Source organism: Carassius auratus, unplaced genomic scaffold (genome assembly GCF_003368295.1).
Source record: "Carassius auratus strain Wakin unplaced genomic scaffold, ASM336829v1 scaf_tig00033656, whole genome shotgun sequence".
Classification (NCBI taxonomy): Eukaryota; Metazoa; Chordata; class Actinopteri; order Cypriniformes; family Cyprinidae; genus Carassius; species Carassius auratus.
This window is the reverse complement of record NW_020526097.1, coordinates 1-18592: the sequence shown is the minus strand read 5'-3', so window position 1 is coordinate 18592 and position 18592 is coordinate 1. Positions and strand designations below refer to the sequence as shown.

At 39.3% G+C, this 18592-nt stretch overlaps 1 protein-coding gene across 1 annotated transcript; it reads left to right on the top strand.

Moving 5' to 3' along the window:
* The first annotated feature begins 1325 nt into the window (after positions 1-1325).
* On the top strand, positions 1326-5832 carry LOC113081289 (deleted in malignant brain tumors 1 protein-like). Its single transcript, XM_026253366.1, has 4 exons — positions 1326-1533; positions 1903-2220; positions 4828-5707; positions 5784-5832. Exons 1-3 carry the CDS (start codon positions 1473-1475, stop codon positions 5160-5162), a joined length of 714 nt encoding a protein of 237 aa, XP_026109151.1. The 5' UTR covers positions 1326-1472; the 3' UTR covers positions 5163-5707; positions 5784-5832.
* Positions 5833-18592: the final 12760 nt, after the last annotated feature.

Below are 18592 nucleotides of genomic sequence, written 5' to 3'. Positions count from 1 at the left end.
ATCACACAACAGTTCCATAAGAGCTTTATTTTAATGAGATATTGTGTCTTTGCCTTATCTTTATTCATATTGGAATAAACTAACAGACAATATTGTTTGGAAAAAGGTTTGTTTAATACCTAATCAGTATTAAATTACAAACAAGGTTAAGGGAGTATCATTCAAAATCAGGATTTACTATTTTATTTAAATCTGATATTGATTTTAGTTGCTCCTTTTGTGCCAGTTGCCCTGAGACTGTGATACATTTGTTTTGGCATTGCCCTTTTGTAAAACTATTTTGGCTAAATGTATGTGATTTTATTGTGCAAAATATTGATAATCATTTTGTTTGGTTATGAAATTATGTATTGTTGGTATACTAGATAACAGCAAAGAAAAACACAGTCACATTGACATAATAAACTTTATTTTTTTAAAGGCAAAATTTCATATTCACAAATGTAAGTTCTCATGCAAAAGAAAAACAAACTTTATTGATGGTATACGATTTTCTGTTAAAAAAAGCTTGAAAGTTTGAAAACGCTTTAATATTTTTATATACATTTGTATTTGTATACAGCCCCTCTGTGAAATATTTTATTTCATGTATAATGATTATATCATGTATAGTGTTTGTCATATACATGTAATTTGATCTTGTTCCAAAAAAAAAAAAAAAAGTCTGTCTGGAAAAAGTGAGAAGCTCCCTCATGTGGTGACACAAGGACAAGACTCTTGTCTGCTGCACTTTACAATAAGAAGTGTTTTGCTGCCATCTGCTGGAAGAATTACACATTACAAGGATAAGCACTTAAAATGTCCAATTAACATCTTTACAGATCTTGTCAGAATAGTCTTCTGCTGTTAAACACAATCAGTCCAGTTCATTTGATAATATATTAACATACTGTTTATTGTGCTCTTGATTAGAACATCATAATGGTGAAGTAAAATCCACCTAATATTATGCACATTTATTTCTTAAAAAACATTAAAATGTGCAGTTTATTCTAATTTATACATTTATATAAAAATCATTTTAAAATAAAGTTTCAGTAAGTGAGCAGTCAGTCATCAGTGCTTGTGTCTGCTGTGTTCAGGTTCAGGTTTTGATGCTGAATATAAGCTGCAGTGTTTCTGTATCAATCTGCTTTAAGTTTAGTGTGACTTTATCTCCACACTGACTTCTGACTGACACGAGTCTGTCCTCAGTGAAGTGTCTCTTCACGCTGGAGGAGGAGTCCCACTCATCAGCGCTCACACTTTATTGATATATATGGAGAAAATAAAAATGCTGCTTTCTGATTTGTCACTGGTTGTGTTTGATGATTTCCTCTGTTGTGTCTAATAAGGTAACAGTGAGTGTCATTGGCAGCTGTGAGTCTCTCTCTCTCTTTAGGGGGCTGACAGGAGCCAGTTTCTTCAGTGTGTTTGAGGGAGCAGAGGAGAAACTTGTGCTGACAGTCAAACAGACGTGTGACGAGCAGAAAATGATGGAGCGATGTCTGACACTCGTTTTACTCTTCACTATAATCACTCTAGCCACAGCTGGTGAGTACAAAATAGACAGTAAGAGGTGAAATTATACATTATATGAGTGTATCTATGATGTGATGGCTCATAAAATTAGAAAGTGAATATATGCCTGTGTTATATTTAGAAAACAAGATTTAGTGACACTAGACAATTTAATTATAAATGCATTTTATGAATAATTTGAGCTTTTACAGTCAATCAATTTAATGATAAGATTATTTGTAATGTTTTCTTCTCCAGCTTTAATTGTCCAGTTTGAATTAACTAACTTCATATTACATTTTTTGCAGCTTTGCAATATACTGCTGGTGATTGTTTTTTTTTTTGTTTTTTTGTTTTGTTTTTTACTACTAATGTGGTTAAATCTCTTTCTTTCATGTACAGATTTGGAGACTGTTAGGTTGGTTGGTGGTAACAGTCCCTGTGCTGGTCGAGTGGAGGTTCATCATGATGGTCAGTGGGGAACAGTGTGTGATGATGACTGGGATTTGGCTGATGCTGAAGTGGTGTGTAGAGAGCTGGGATGTGGAAAAGCTGTAGAGGCTCTGAGTAATGCTCCTTTTGGACCAGGATCAGGACCAATCTGGATGGATGATGTGGCCTGTAGTGGATCAGAATCAACACTGAAGGACTGTAGATCAAGAGGATGGGGTGTTAGTGGTGGCTGTAGTCATTATGAAGATGCTGGAGTCAGATGCTCAGGTGAGCTGCTCCATACATCAGCCTGTTAATGCATCAATGATCAGACTTTTGTGTGTAATTTGTTTTCAGAGCATATTTTATGGTCTAAACTATTAATTTTCATCCTTTAAAAAAAATCTTGTTTTATGTCTGTATCATAATCATAGTGGCATATGATCTTCTCTGTTGTGTAAATAAATTAGAAACTTTAAACTATGGAAGGCCAGGACTTGTAGCTGGGTCTCATCTGTGCTCTGGGAGACTGGAGATGTATTTTGGAGGACGATGGGGTTCATTGTGTGACGCTGCCTTTGACCAGCAGGATGCAAAGGTTGTGTGTAGAGAGCTGGACTGTGGGGCTCCTGTACAGGTGCTGGGAGCAGCTGCTTTTGGCAAAGGAGACGCTCAGCTGTGGACACAAGAGATTCAGTGCAGAGGAAATGAATCACACATTCGAGGATGTCCATCATCAAACTCACATAAAACAATAGAGTTGGGTCCGAGTCCACCTTTGTCGAGTACGAGTCAAGACCAAGTCCACAAACATCGAGTCCGAGTCCGAGTCCAAAAGGGGCCGAGTTGGACTCAAGTCCGAGTTCTTAAAGGCCGAGTCCGAGTCGAGTCCGCCCGAGTCCAGAAAGTAATTAAATTAAAAAAGATTATAAATTGGTATTGTACATTTTTACATTCTATTAATATTTTAACCTTTCAACACATTAAACCAATGGCAATATAAAAATGTAATAAAAAAAATACCACTGTTACATCTAGTCATTGCCATTGAACATTTTTATTTTATGTCAACAGAACTAGTTTCCTATCAAAAAAGGTTTCAAAGGTTTTATTGTATTACAAGTGCATGAAAATACAAATGAACCTGTTTTATTATTGTATCACACTATATTGTCCTCCAGTTAAAGATGACATTTCAGTTATTTAATGCCTCTCCCCCACATTTGACAGAGGTAAAGTGCAGCCAATGAGGAGATCCTTAATGATGACATTATGAATTTCCTGTTGTCTTGGGAGAACTTGCATCATAAAGTAGCACTGCTTGTTTGGTCAAATCTAGTCTTGCAAATCCTGCAATGCTGAGCTGTGCAGCATCTGTTGGTTGCTGCTGCTGTCTTTGGTAGTCGGTTGCATTGGTTTTCGGATCACCAGTACACTGAACCAAAAACTGTTTCTTTCGGAGGCGTCCGATTTGAGAACCGATGAACTGATGATACTGATGAACTGATGAACTGATGAACTGATGAACTGATGAATTTTTCAAATATTTTGTTAAACATCGGAAAGTGTGATAAAACTATATAATATATATATATATATATATATATATATATATATATATATATATATATATATATATACGTTTTTTGTTAAGATAGGGGCTACATGTTTCTAATCTGCATATTGTAGATTATGTATGGGGCCAAAGGGGTTTTCAGGGAAGTTGGACAATGATTAAGAAAGACTCCATGTTTAATATGAATAAGAGATGATTTATGAAATATCTGTACTGTATTTATAGTTAATGATGACAGATTCACAAACTGAGTTTGTAGTAAACAGAACATGAACACGAGTAGAGCAGCTGATGATACTGAACTGCCGCATGTGCCGGTGTCCTGACATTTTATCCTACCCTGTCAGATTGTCCTACCCGGGTTTTGAGCGATTCTCGTTCTCGAGTCAAGAACCGGTTGTATCAGTTTTCAGATCATCAGTACACTGAACCGAAAACCGTTACTTTCGGACGCGTCCGATTCGAGAACCGAGGAGCTGATGATACTGCGCATTCGTGATTCAGCATGAAGCCGACTGACTCACAGCGCGTCTGAACTGAACTGATTCTTTTGGTGATTGATTCTGAACTGATTTTGTGCTAATGTAATGAGTGCGGGTAAACCGAGGGCTTGAATGAAGGGCAATCTGACGAAACGTAAGTTCATTTAATAACAAATACATCGCAATGGATTATGTATCCGGTGAACTGTTTTTTTTTTTTTCAACCGGTTTATTGAATCAAACCGTCCGAAAGAACCGGTTCGCGGAAAAGAATCGAGCTTCCCATCACTAATCCACATTGATATCCAGTGAGTGGTGCGTGTGTTTCGTCTGCAAGCATGAGACTTCTGCCTGCCGGTGTGGTGCAGTAAAATGACAGAAGGGGAGACATTCATTAATTTATCATTTCAATTTTATGCTGGTTTTATTGTTACACATGACGTGGACTCGACTGTACTCGGAATATTTTCCGAGTCCAAAATGTTCAAGTCCATGTCAAGTCCGAGTACAAATTCACCCGAGTGCGTGACAAGTCCGAGTTCATTCAAAATTGCACTCGAGTCCGGACTCGAGTCCGAGTCCAAGTTCGAGTACCCCAACTCTATAAAACAAACTGCACCCATGAAAATGATGTCGGACTGATATGTTCTGGTAAATTGTTTAACCTATTTATTTAACAAATCCAATTGTTCAATTTACTCAAATGTAATTGTTTGATCAGTACATCATTATAAGCTCTGAGTGACTGTATTAAACAGAATTAAGAACATGAGAATTACTCAGATTATCTCTGTTCTCTTACTTAAAATCTCAGTAAACTCTGTGTTCTTTCTCCAGGTTACACTGATCTCAGACTGGTAAACGGTCCTGGCATCTGTTCTGGAAGAGTGGAGCTTCAGTTCCTCAATGAGTGGGGCACAGTGTGCGATGCATGCTGGGATATGAGAGATGCCAGCGTTCTCTGTAGACAGCTGAATTGTGGGATTGCTGTGTCTGTTGTGGGATCAGACTGGTTTGGAGAGGGAAGTGGTGAAATCTGGGCTGATGTGTTTGATTGTGACGGGAATGAAACAAAACTCTCAGAATGTTCCATCTCTTCATGGAGTCGAGCTGAATGTTCTCATAGTCGAGATGTTGGAGTCATCTGCTCTAGTGAGTCTATATTACTGTAGCATTTACTGATATTATGCTACTGGAAGACTTAATCTTATACGAAATGCTGTATATCTTTCCTATAAATTTCAGATTGAAAATTCATGCTTGTATCATTTAAGTTTTGAATTTACTTATATAAATGTGATATTGATATAAAACAAATTTATTATATAAGTGTTCCTCTGTGGTCTTTAACACATTTGCAGTATTTTAGTGAAATGTCAGATCTTTCACTCAGATTCCTCTCTGGCTCTTCATGATGGTCTGGTGCGGTTGTCTGGAGAGAGACAGTGTGAGGGGGAGGTGGAAGTTTTCATCCATCAGGTCTGGAGGAGAGTTCTGCTGGACTCCTGGAGTCTCTCTGAATCCTCTGTGGTCTGCAGACAGCTGGGCTGTGGCTCTGTGCTGAACTTCTACAGCTCCTCTTCATCCAGTCCGGAACACAGTCATGAGTGTGTGACGGGCTTCCAGTGCTCTGGGAGTGAAGCTCATCTGGGGAACTGCAGATCTCCACGAACTCTCAGCTGCAGCTCCACACAACAGCTGTCAATCACCTGCCTTGGTGAGAAGAACAACATCTGGACAGATTCTTCAGTTGTTTGTGATCAATAATGTGTTTTTCTGTCTCTGAATATCAGGTCGGGGGTCCATCAGGCTGGTGGGTTCTGGGGGAGACTGTGCAGGGAGGCTGGAGGTTTTTCACAACGGCTCATGGGGGACAGTGTGTGATGACTCCTGGGATATTAAAGATGCTCATGTGGTGTGCAGACAGCTGCAGTGTGGAGTGGCCCTCAGGAACCAGCAGGTACCAGCCTGGTTTGGTCCTGGTTCTGGACACATATGGCTGGATGAGGTGGAGTGTGAGGGGAATGAGACGTCCCTGTGGAGCTGCTCTTCTCCAAGCTGGGGAAAACATGACTGTGAACACAAGGAGGATGTAGGAGTCGTGTGCTCAGGTAAACAGTACACTAAAGGAAATGCTCCATAAATGTTTTTCGTCCAAAAAAAGTATAATGCAAATGCTGATAACATATTATGTCAGTAACATAGCATTACGGTAACTTTAGCCTCGAATTAACCAGTTTTTTTAATGATAAATAAAGCACTACTTGAATTGCATATATTTTAATGCACACCCCTTTCCATCTAGAGTTTAAAGAGATCAGGTTAACTGAGGGCTGTGAAGGGAATCTGGAGGTTTTCTACAATGGATCCTGGGGTAATGTGTGCTGGAACAAGATGAAAAGAGACACAGCGAGTCTGATCTGTCAAGAGCTGAACTGTGGAAGATCTGGCAGTGAACCCAGTAATTCAGACGGACTGAAGCCTTGTAACTGGTTTGATAAACTTATTTTATTTAGATGTTAAAACCCCTTTACGTGCAAACATCGCCGACGGCCCCAGTTTATTATTGTTTCACTTTCACAGCACATTAAACATCACTCTCTTACTTGATCTGGACAAACTGTGCATCAATTGAAAGTTTAAAGACTCTAGCTTCGATATTTGACCAATATTTTGATAAAACATTGTTGCAGTGACAGATATTTAGTGATTTATGTCAGAAGTGCAAAATAATAAATCCGTATTATGCCCTATTTTGAATAGAAATTCACCACTCACTCATATTCAGTCACGTCTGTAGCGGTTTATTTGTGTTCACATAGACTCACTGAACAGCGTCAATAAGGATTTATAGACAAAAGATGCATATCTGCGGAGATATATGGATATATTTACAGATGTTTAATTCATATTTCTTCAGACAGAATCGTCATTTATATTCATTTTCCATGGATTTGCGATCTGATGATAAACAGCCTCTCCCAGCGATCTGTGTGTGCGTGCAGTAGTCACAGCTCGTGCGGTGTGTGACTCAGACTCTGATTGGGCCTTGCAAGTGTCAATCTTAGAGTGTCATATATGGACACCGCCACATCGTGTCACATGCTTCCTGCACACTTCCTGGTAGTTATCTGGCCAAAACAACACTGAAACACCTCTGTACACACGAAATATCCGAATAATAAACCCGCGATTACGATAGTAAAGCTTGGTATGAGAATTTATTGAGATCTGGGGCGTTTTTATAAAAAAAATCGAAAATGTACATCGGAAATGCTAACTTGTGCAGCGATGAAAAAGGCTACAGATAACATATTTTTACAACAGTAAACGACCAAATTCCACCCCTGATCGCTAAAGGAAGTTATTATAAACACTCGATCGGCGTTTAAAGTGAGTTTTGAGTAAAAGTGTACTAATAATTTTATAAATTGTCTGATGTAGCTTGATGCTAACGTTAGCTCCGATGCTACTAATAGCAGGTGCTTTTCTTCTTCATAATGCATTTTTGTCACAATAATTCACGTAAGGTCGTAGGAAAATGTTTTGTTGTATTTTTATAGTAAGACTTTTGATAAATAAGGGCTAAATGCAAAGAGAGACTGAAGTGAGATCGCTGCTTTGTGTCTTTGTAAAGCCTGAAAAACCACAATCAAGGCTAATAAAGGTGGAATAAAAACAAAAGAATAATGATAAAAGAATAATGCGGATAATGTGTCATACCTGGCGGAGGTGTGAAAGACTCGTTTGGTGAGAACAATGGAATAACAGATAGGGATTAATCGGGCAGTTTTCACAGCCAAACACACACAAAACACACTGGAGAGTTTACATGTGAGATCTCACAGAGATGACAAGGGCCATAAATCAATCTGATTAGCCTTCTCTAAAAAACACACATGACATGGCCTTAGAAAATATTTCATAAAATTCGCAGTTTTACAGATTAGATTATGAAATTTCTAATGAAGTTTTGAAAGACTTGTGGCTTTAGCTACACTCTATTTCTAAACTCATATCTTACATCAACACATTTTAAATACATTTAAAAAATATGTTTTTAATATTTTTATTTTTGTTTTTATGTTTGAGCTTATATATCTCTATTATCATAACAGTCTGAGTGATTCTGATTCCTGAACAGTAAACTTTAAAGTGTCAGCTTTGTGAACATATGTTGAATATGTATCTAGTCAGAAAGAATCATGAGCAGAAACCTTTTTATTTTGGGTATGTCATTTCTGTCTCCATGCCAAAAAAGGAGGTGCCTAGAAAGGGGTGTTAATATCTTGTTACAGTTTTGCTAAGTGAACTCCATTGATTCAGTTCTATTATTCATTTAACAATTAAGTGGTCATCAAGTTTACCATCTCAGTCCTTTACTGTCACCAAAGGAATAGATCGGTATTGCAGTATAAACACATACAAGTGCAGCTGCAAACTTTTTCTGTATGATGAACTTTTTATATATTTTGTCTTTTTTAATACCCTACTAATATACTATATGCATTAATATATGTAAACTAATGTGTTCTTGACAAGCATTGCTAAAATATACTTTTTAATAACAATACTTTTGAGTCTTTAAAAATGTAGCCTACAGTTGATTTAATAGGCTAACTAACATGAACTCAAAGCATGAAGTAATTTGTTATCTGCACTAGTATTTCTATATCTGCAATTGCTGAGCTTTGTTTTTGTAAATGAACTGGAAAGTTTCCTGTCCCAATCAGTTTCCTTTATGAACATTTTGATGAGTGACCTCATAAACATAGTTTTAAATGAGTTAGAAGAGTCCTAAATGACTGTGAAGAGTTGTGAGTAGAGATGCTCAAACATCATATGAAAGTCGCTGCATGAAATAAATTATCCATCCGCCAACCCACACCTATTTTTCTCTGATTTTGATATCCGTCCCAAACCTGAGAGAGGCACTGCATGGAGGACAGAAACCTCATCTGAGCCTTAAGGGGGTAACAGTAACAATTACATATGAGGTGCTGCTAGATATAAAGCTCTAATAGGGCACATGTCCCTCAATGCTCATAGGCCTATTACTTTTCTTTCTTGCACGCAATAAGTTTACAACATTGATTATACAAACTTGTGTAACCCACTGATTTAAATTAAATTTGTAGCCAAAATGTGTGAATTAAATAAATGAACATTTTTTCTCTTGTGGCGACACAAGGACAAGACTCTTGTCGGCTGCTCTTTATAATAAGAGCTTTGCTGCCATCTGCTGGACACATATACAAATGTATTTGATATGAAGTCAAATTAATATCGTTGGTATTTACCCATACTCTGTCTTCCTGCTCCCTCAGGACCCTTAAAGCATGAATTAAAATAAATAAAACAACAACAATAAAATAAAAAAATAAACAAGTTGTATTTACATATCAATGTTCATTAAAACACTTTTAAGATAATGATGATGATAATAATAATAATAATAATAATAATAATAAATACTTAATACATACATATATATATATATATATATATATATATATATATATATATATATATATATATATATATAGATATAGATATAGATATATATATAGATATAGATATATATATAAAACGAAATATGTTTTGATTGTGCAGTAATCTCATATCTAATTTATTCAACAGCTGAAAGTGTCTGATTATAGTGGAGATACTGAGATAAACTTAGTAGCATTGGGCTGGTCATGTGATCTCAACTTGGCTGCCAGCAGGCACATTTACTGGGCCTTTCAAAGTAAATAAACTACATAAGGTTCACACAATCAGCAAAGTCACATTTTTGATTGCACTTTGGAGATTATGTCGGTTACTGTAGCTGTCTCAGTTATATAATTTTTTTGTGGGTTGCAGCCTTGGCTGAAGTGTTACAAACATCACAGCTTAACAAAATATGTCAGTCTTTAACAACATGTTGCAGTTGTGTGTTTTTGAGTTCTTACCTGGCCAGAAGTATCACATTAGCTCCATTATAAGCACTGCACTCATAAAAAATTTAAGTTTGCTTCCTGTCAAATATAGCAAATACTATTAATCTGTGCTTACTGTATTGAACAAGGCGATGTTAGATAAAGACAGAGCATATAGGTATTATTAATATTTTACTATGATATACTGTGTGATGGACATCATAAGAGACGTCCACACCTCTGTTCAGCCTCCTTTGTCTGCACTTCTCTCTCATTCTTCATGTCCGATTTGTTGCCAAGGATCATGAGAGGTATAGGGTCGCCTACGCCCTCCTGTATGCTGATCAGCCAGGGGCAGACTCATCTGAAACTGTCCTCCATTGTGATGTCACAGATGACCACCACACCATATGCCTTACAGAAAAACTGCTTGGTAATGCTGCGATACCTGCAGGGCACAGTGGCATTGCTTTTTATTAATGCTGGATTTTTATCATCAGTGACAAGTGAGATTATTTTTTGATTACTCTAGACAACAAGCTTTTCAGAGATGCTTAAAAGGATAAGAGTACAGACTGTGGAACAAAAATAAAGAAATCAGACTCAAACTAAATGTAAGCAATGGAAAGGGAGCTGCAGAGTACAGGAATGCAATAAGTTATAGTATTGTTTGAGATTCAGCAGATCAACAGCCTTAAGCAAACCATCAGTTTCTTAGTTGTAACACTCCCTTCTTTATAAGGGGTGGGGATTTTTAATGGATCAAACAATGAGACTAAGTTTGATTCTTGCATGTTTTGCCCATTTGATTAAAACTGTCCTGATGCAGTTTGTTGAGGCTCCAGTTGATCTTGATGTTGTCTTGATGAGAGAGAACCAGCTGAAATCTGAGGATCTTTGCTGAATGGAAAGACAAGGCCACAGCCTGGCACAAACTTAGGGGTCCTTAGAAGACTTCTCAGCTTCCTTATCTTCTCAGTATCTAAAATAACTGGCCTGATCTGGTGATCATGATCTTATAGTGTGAGGAGATGAGGAATGGTACCTTTGGAGGAAAATTTTACGATCCTTTGTCTCTAGCATTGTATTTTGCATTTGAAACTGGATTGGGTGATCAAGAGAAGATTCTGGTAATGTGACAGAGTTAGCCAAGTATAATGTGAATTATCATATAGGTAACTTAATTTGGAGCTCATAGATAAGCATGGCATTTGTGCGATCATGGTTAAGTTATAATTAAACATTCATTCAATTTTAAATATATAGGCAAGGATGCATGATTTCATATTTCTCAAGTGAATAGTAGATAGAAATATATGTTAATTCAGAGAAAGGTTTGTCTATGAATTTATGTGGTGGAAAGGTCCATTCTATAGGCCTGCGTCTGTCTTTCACAGGGTCTGTTTCATTGCACATGGCATCTTTCCACATACTTTTGAGCAATAAAACAGTCTGTGCAGGCTTCAAAATGCCCCAGTGTTTACAGACTGTATCATAATCTGGCAGGCTGGGACTGCTTCACATGTAACTACTTGGGAAGTCGTGGCCTAATGGTTAGAGAGTCGGACTGGCAATCGAAAGGTTTTAAATCGGCAGGAATTATAGGTGGGGGGAGTGCATGTACAGTGCTCTCTCCACCCTCAATACCACGACTGAGGTGCCCTTGAGCAAGGCATTGAAGCCCCAAATGCTCCCCGGGCACCGCAGCAAAAATGGCTGCCCACTGCTCCGGGTGTGTGCTCACAGTGTGTGTGTGTTTTCACTGTTCTGTGTGTGGGCACTTCGGATGGGTTAAATGCAGAGCACACATTCTGAGTATGGGTCACCATACTTGGCTGAATGTCACTTCACTTCACTTCAACTATGATTAAAAGTATACGTTCCTGCACAGGATCCACACCTGAGCTCAAAATCTTGGTGACTCGCAAATGCCTGTGCTGGAGGGGCACAGCCTTTTACAACAACAGCAGCCTTGTGCATTGCTCATGCAGCATTCAGTGGCTGGATAGACACAGAGAATAACTGATGACCTGCCTGGATCTGCCTGGTGATCGGAGCAGTTCACCTGTCTCTTAAGTGTTTCTACACTTAGGTCCATCACAAGCATGTTCTCGTTTGCATGGACAACATGGCAGCTGTGGAGTGGTTGTCTTTCTTTAAGATTTCGGGCATCTGAACAGTAAAACTGTTTGTTTATAGACCTTTTTAAGGTATTGTCACACACCTGGACTCATTTAATGTGTTTTTGCCCGTGACCCAGTTTCTGTCTTTCCGTGTTTGATTAGTTCCCAGGTGTGTCCATTATCTTCCTCATGTGTTCCATGTCCCTGTTAATTTAATGATTCCATCCACCTGTGTTTCCCCAATTATCTGTTGTTCATAAGCCGTGTCCCTTCAGTTCTGTTTTGTCGGGTCTTCTCACTTGGTCTCACTTGTGACCCACTTGCTACTTACGTGTGTCTACCTCTGTGCTCCATGTTGGATATCCCCTGTGTTGGATATATTAAAAGCCTTATTCTGTTTATCCTCGACTCCGTATTCCTTCAGGCAGCGTAAAACCGTGACAGAAGACCCGACCTCAAAAGAGAAAATAGAAAACTGCGTGTTCTTCCCTCCGTTTTGCTTTTGTTTTTTCACAGTCTTTTCTTTTCTTAGTGTCTATGGATCCCCTCTATCGTCCCGAATTCCTCATCCTCCTGCTGAAGCAGGAAGGACGTTCTCTCGAGGACCATACCAGACAGTTTTTCCTATTAGCTAATGCCACCAGCTACCCGGACGGCGCGCTCTGCACCTTCTACAACACCAGCCTGAACTCCAAATGCAGAGCGTTGTCGTCCGAAGATGGTCCTCGAGAGGATTTCGCCGCATTTGTGGAGTGGACTCTGGCGAGAAATGGGTCATCTCTCACCATCTGCCCCATAGAGGACCTCGCCAGCCCCACTCCCGACCCAGAGACCAGCCAGCCACCATCACGCCACACGGAGCCAGAGCCCACCGCAGCCGCAGAGCCCGAGCAATCCATTGACAGGGAACAGGAACTCGAGAGCGCGACTGACCAGGTGTGTGAGCCGGCAACACCGTGCATCGTGGGAGTCCTCGTGGAGATCGAGGGCGTGGAGGAAAGCCCTGCCCACACTCCTGCGACTGAGGGTGAGCTGTATGCAGTCTCTGAAGATCATATGGAGCAAGTTCTGGATCTGATGGACTGGTCTACGGAGGTAATCCCTAATTTTCCTGTTTCCCTGCTGGTTCCGTCCAGCCCTGATTCCCCTGTATACCCTCTCAGTCTCCCACTCCTACCTCCTCCAGTCATTTCCTCTACTCCATTTCTGCTGGTTCCGCCCAGCCCTGAGTTTTCTGTTTCTCCGCTGGTTACGCCCAGCCCTGAGTTTTCTGTTTCTCCGCTGGTTACGCCCAGCCCTGAGTTTTCTGTTTCTTCGCTGGTTCCGCCCAGCCCTGAGTTTCCTGTATCTCCGCTGGCTCCGCCCAGCTCTGAATCTTCTGTTTCTCCGCTGGTTCCGCCCAGCCCTGAGTTTTCTGTTTCTCCGCTGGTTCCGCCCAGCTCTGAATCTTCTGTGTCTCCGCTGGTTCCGCCCAGCTCTGAATCTTCTGTGTCTCCGCTGGTTCCGCCCAGCTCTGAATCTTCTGTGTCTCCGCTGGTTCCGCCCAGCTCTGAATCTTCTGTGTCTCCGCTGGTTCCGCCCAGCTCTGAATCTTCTGTGTCTCCGCTGGTTCCGCCCAGCCATGATTTTTCTGTTTCACCGCTGGTTCCGCCCAGCCCTGAATCTTCTGTGTCTCCTGTATTCCCTCCCAGCCTCCCTCTCCCGCCTCCTCCCAAACCTGCTGGTCCCTCTACTCCTCTTTCGCTGGTTCCGTCCAGTCCTGATCCTCCTGTCCTTCCTCCCATCCTTCTCCTCTCTCCTCCTCCTAGACCAGCCAGTTCCTCGCCATCCCTGCTGGTGCCAGTCAGTCCCGCAGCTCACCCTCAGTCCGCGCCATCGGGGCGCGGTGGTTCGCCGCTGGACTGCCAGTCTCCAGCTCCGCCTTGGCGTGTTAAGGCCCTGTCTCCGCCTCCAGCCTCCGAGCCCTGGACTCCTCCTCGGTCCTTCGACCCAGCGGCTCCGCCTTGGCTCTTAGCTCCCTCGTCTCCACCGTGGCCTGTCATCCCACCTGCTCCACCGGGCTCCCTCGTCCCTCCGGCTCCACCTTGGTCAGTCGTCGACCATCCGCCGCCTCGGGACTCCACTCCTCTGGTTCCACCTCGTCACTCCATCCCTCCGGCTCTGTCAGGCTCCTCCTTCCCTCCAGTTCCACCTCCATCCTCGGTCACTCCGGCTCCACAGCGGTCTGCCAGGACCCCGCCTCTGCCTTGGTCGCCTGAGCCTTCAGCTCCACCTAGGCCCTCCGGATCCTCGACGTCACCCTGGCTCTGCGGCTGTGCTGCTCCATCTTGGGCTCCTCACCCACCGGTGCAGTCTCCGCCTGTCGGCCCCCTGGTGTCGTCGACCCTTCCTTCACCATGGCTCCTCCCGCCGTCGACTCCACCTTGGATCTCCGTCCTGGCTGGTCTCTGGTGGACCATCTGGCTCCTCCTGCTCCTGTCTCCTCCCTGGCTCCTTCCTCCGTCGTCTCCTCCCTGGCTCCTCCTTCTGTGGTCCCTGTCTGCTGGCCCCCTCCTGGGAGTCCGCCCTCCACCGGAACCTCCTCCCAAGTTCCCACCTACGCCTCCCCCTGTTGTTTCTACGGTGCGAGGACGCACCTACCGGGAGGGGGGAGTACTGTCACACACCTGGACTCATTTAATGTGTTTTTGCCCGTGACCCAGTTTCTGTCTTTCCGTGTTTGATTAGTTCCCAGGTGTGTCCATTATCTTCCTCATGTGTTCCATGTCCCTGTTAATTTAATGATTCCATCCACCTGTGTTTCCCCAATTATCTGTTGTTCATAAGCCGTGTCCCTTCAGTTCTGTTTTGTCGGGTCTTCTCACTTGTGACCCACTTGCTACTTACGTGTGTCTACCTCTGTGCTCCATGTTGGATATCCCCTGTGTTGGATATATTAAAAGCCTTATTCTGTTTATCCTTGACTCCGTATTCCTTCAGGCAGCGTAAAACTGTGACAGGTATAATGCATATTTTAATATTTATGTATTTTAATTGATGTATGCAGTTAATTTCTTATTGTTTTTGTTGTAGATGATTTACCAGAAAACTGTGATGTTGTCATTGTATGACAGTCGTCCAGTGATAAACCAGGTGTGGGATTTAAATTTTTTTTCCCCCTTATTTCTCTTCACATTTTCATGCCATATAAAGTACGTAGTCCAGTGATGACCAAACCTGCTCCTGCGGGCCCGTGCCCAGCAGTGTTTAGCTCCATTTTGTCCCAAAACACCTATCTGGAAGTTTCTAACGCTGAAGACCTTGATCAAATGATTCAGGTGTGTTTGATTGTGGTTAGGTTAGTCTACTTTCTATAGCGACATGTGTGGTATGTTATTAACGTCTTTGTTTAGCCTTTATAATCACTTTATATGATCAGTTTCTGTTATCATAAAAATCTCATTTAAATTCATTGCTTGATATTAATATTTATGTAATGCATTTTAATGAATGTATTGGTACATAAATTTGCTCTTGTTTTCCAATAATAGACTATGATGATGTGGAGGAGGAACCAGGAAAACAAGAAGAAACTGAATAACTCAAACCACACACACTGCCTCAAATCCTCAAAGCTTTTCAGGTTTTAGTGGTCTTATAAGTTTCAGTTGTTTTGTTACACCAACAGTGTTTCGTTACATTTTGTGTTGAAATACACAATTGAAATTTTTGACAGAATTTTTTTTTGACACTTCATAAAAGTGACACTTCACAACTCTGCCATATTGCTTTGCTAGAATTCCCACATATTATATACTAAGTAATTAGGAAATCGTGTAAATTTAATTAGAAAATGTCACCTAACTATAGTCAGCATTTTTATATTTGAAGTCTCACTGTACATTCTTACAATGCAAACATCTTAAGCCTGTAAATGTTTGTATAATGTTGCGAATTTCCCCTGCTTATAAAAAATGGCATTACTACTTATGCTTATATAGTTGTTTTCATTATTACAGTAGGTTAACAGCCAATTTTTCAATAATGATTTTGTTAACAGTATGCATTTTGAATCAGTTAATGATTTAAATGTTGGTTAATAATTACTTACACTAACACGTTAGTGGACTCTATGGAAACTGTAGCTCAGTCTTGAAGAATCTTACACAGATGTTGCTCAGTTAGAAAATACAATACACACATTATAACCTATTCCGACATGTAACAATGACTGTTTTCATGAAATTTTATTTTCAAGATGAGGAGAGCCTAATTTACCTATAAATATATTGACTTGATGAAAACACTATTTACTTGTACAGGAAAAGTGAAGTTGCTAGGTAGCAGTAGTTTCTCTGCTTAGTAGAGGTTCATTGTGATGTTCACAGTGTGAGATGATGACTGTGCTGTTCAGTTATTATATCATCTTTTTCTATAAAATATATTAGATTAGAAACACAGAAACACAGGTTCAGCTGTGTTTGATTAGGGTTGGAGTTGAACTCTAGGGACATCATGGGACAATCCCCTTAACAAATGACTTCTAGTTTCTGTCAAATATTCACAAAAACAGCATGATGTGTCAATGGTATATTTTAACATTTTTTGTAAGCAATGCTTAAGCGGTTAAATCTGTTGAATAATTTTGTAAGAATATTTCTTTAACTTTATTCATTTAGGAAAATTTTTTTGAGGGAGTGACCGCACATGTGGCCAAATTAATATCAGATTGAATATTATTCTAATAACAAATTGAAAAAAGGAATAGATATAACCAATGTCCAAAAATAGAATCTTGTTAATTACACTTTTGCATTGAGAAACAAATAGAACCAACCAGTGTATTCAGAGAAGAGGAACAAACTGAAATCACTGGAGACAGTGAGCTATTATTGTTTTCAAAGAGATTGGACTTAAAAAAACTATTTAACATTCTTCCCTGAATACTATAAACTGATATTCCAAAACAAAATCTGAGTGACTGAACAAATTGTTGTTATCAGATAACTGCATCATATAAAGGTGCTTTTCAATAATGATGTTTCCTCGTTTTCCTCCTGTTCTCTCGTGATCTGAAAACTGATCAAATGCATAATCTATAAAGAAAAAGAAAAAAAAAATACTTAGAAAAAAAATCTACAGCATAATTTAAAACAGCAAAATATAAATTTCTATATTCCTTGTATGAATAATTCAACTTTTCCCCCAAATATTTTTTTTTACATTTATTTATACATTAATTTCCACTTTTATATATTATATAATATATATATATATAGTATATATATATATATAGTATATATATATATATATATATATATAATTATATATATAATATAATATATATAATATATATGTCAACATTTATACATTTCAAAAAAAAATTTACATTTTACATAAATACATATAATTTAAATCTGGAAATAAATAAATGAAAAAGAATAATAATGTAGGAAAATACATTTATATAAGGAATATTTTAATTCTTTCTTTTTCTTTGCATGATATATTTTTTTATTATCATTTTTAATTTAATTATAAAATGGCAATACATATAAGACAGGCTGCTTGTACAGTACTTTAACCTAGTGTTAACTAGTGAAGTTGACTGACAAAAATCTTGTCTGCGCCTCTTCACAATAAAAAACGTTTGCTGCCATCTTCTGGAAAAAAACATAATTGCAGCATTAAACACACATGATTACTGCTTTTATTTTATTATTCTCCAAGTTATAGCCTACTTAATGAAAGTAGTTATTTCATTTATTACAAACACCTCAGAATATATTCAGCAAAATATAGTTTACACTATGGGTGTAATCATATTTTATAATAAAATAACAAAATTTGTAAAAACCACTTACAAAATATTACGCATAATTTATCCAGAAACTTTTAAAATGTATTAAAATGTATGATTAAAATGGTACATTCATTAAAATTAGCCATGAGAAATTGGTTCTAGTAAGTTTGTGTAAGTGTTTGAAGAAGTATTCAGTCATCAGTGCTTGTGTCTGCTGTGTTCAGGTTCAGGTTTTGATGCTGAATATAAGCTGCAGTGTTTCTGTATCAATCTGCTTTAAGTTTAGTGTGACTTTATCTCCACACTGACTTCTGACTGACACGAGTCTGTCCTCAGTGAAGTGTCTCTCACGCTGGAGGAGGAGTCCCGCTCATCAGCGCTCACACTTTATTGATATATATGGAGAAAATAAAAAATGCAGCTTTCTGATTTGTCCCTGATTGTGTTTGATGATTTCCTCTGTTGTGTCTAATAAGGTAACAGTGAGTGTCCATTGGCAGCGTGAGTCTCTCTCTCTCTTAGGGGCTGACAGGAGCCAGTTTCTTCAGTGTGTTTGAGGGAGCAGAGGAGAAACTTGTGCTGTTGTCTGAACTGTCTGAGAGTATAGTGAAATGGAGAGCTATCTGGCATATATTTTTTGTATCTTCATTTGTGTCACTCATTACAGCCGGTAAGTATACACTCAGAATTAAGAGATAGCTAAAGGAAAAAAAAAGATAAGAACAACATCTCTTTCTATTTTCTTTCATTAATTTTTAAGCATATTGTGGTCTTGT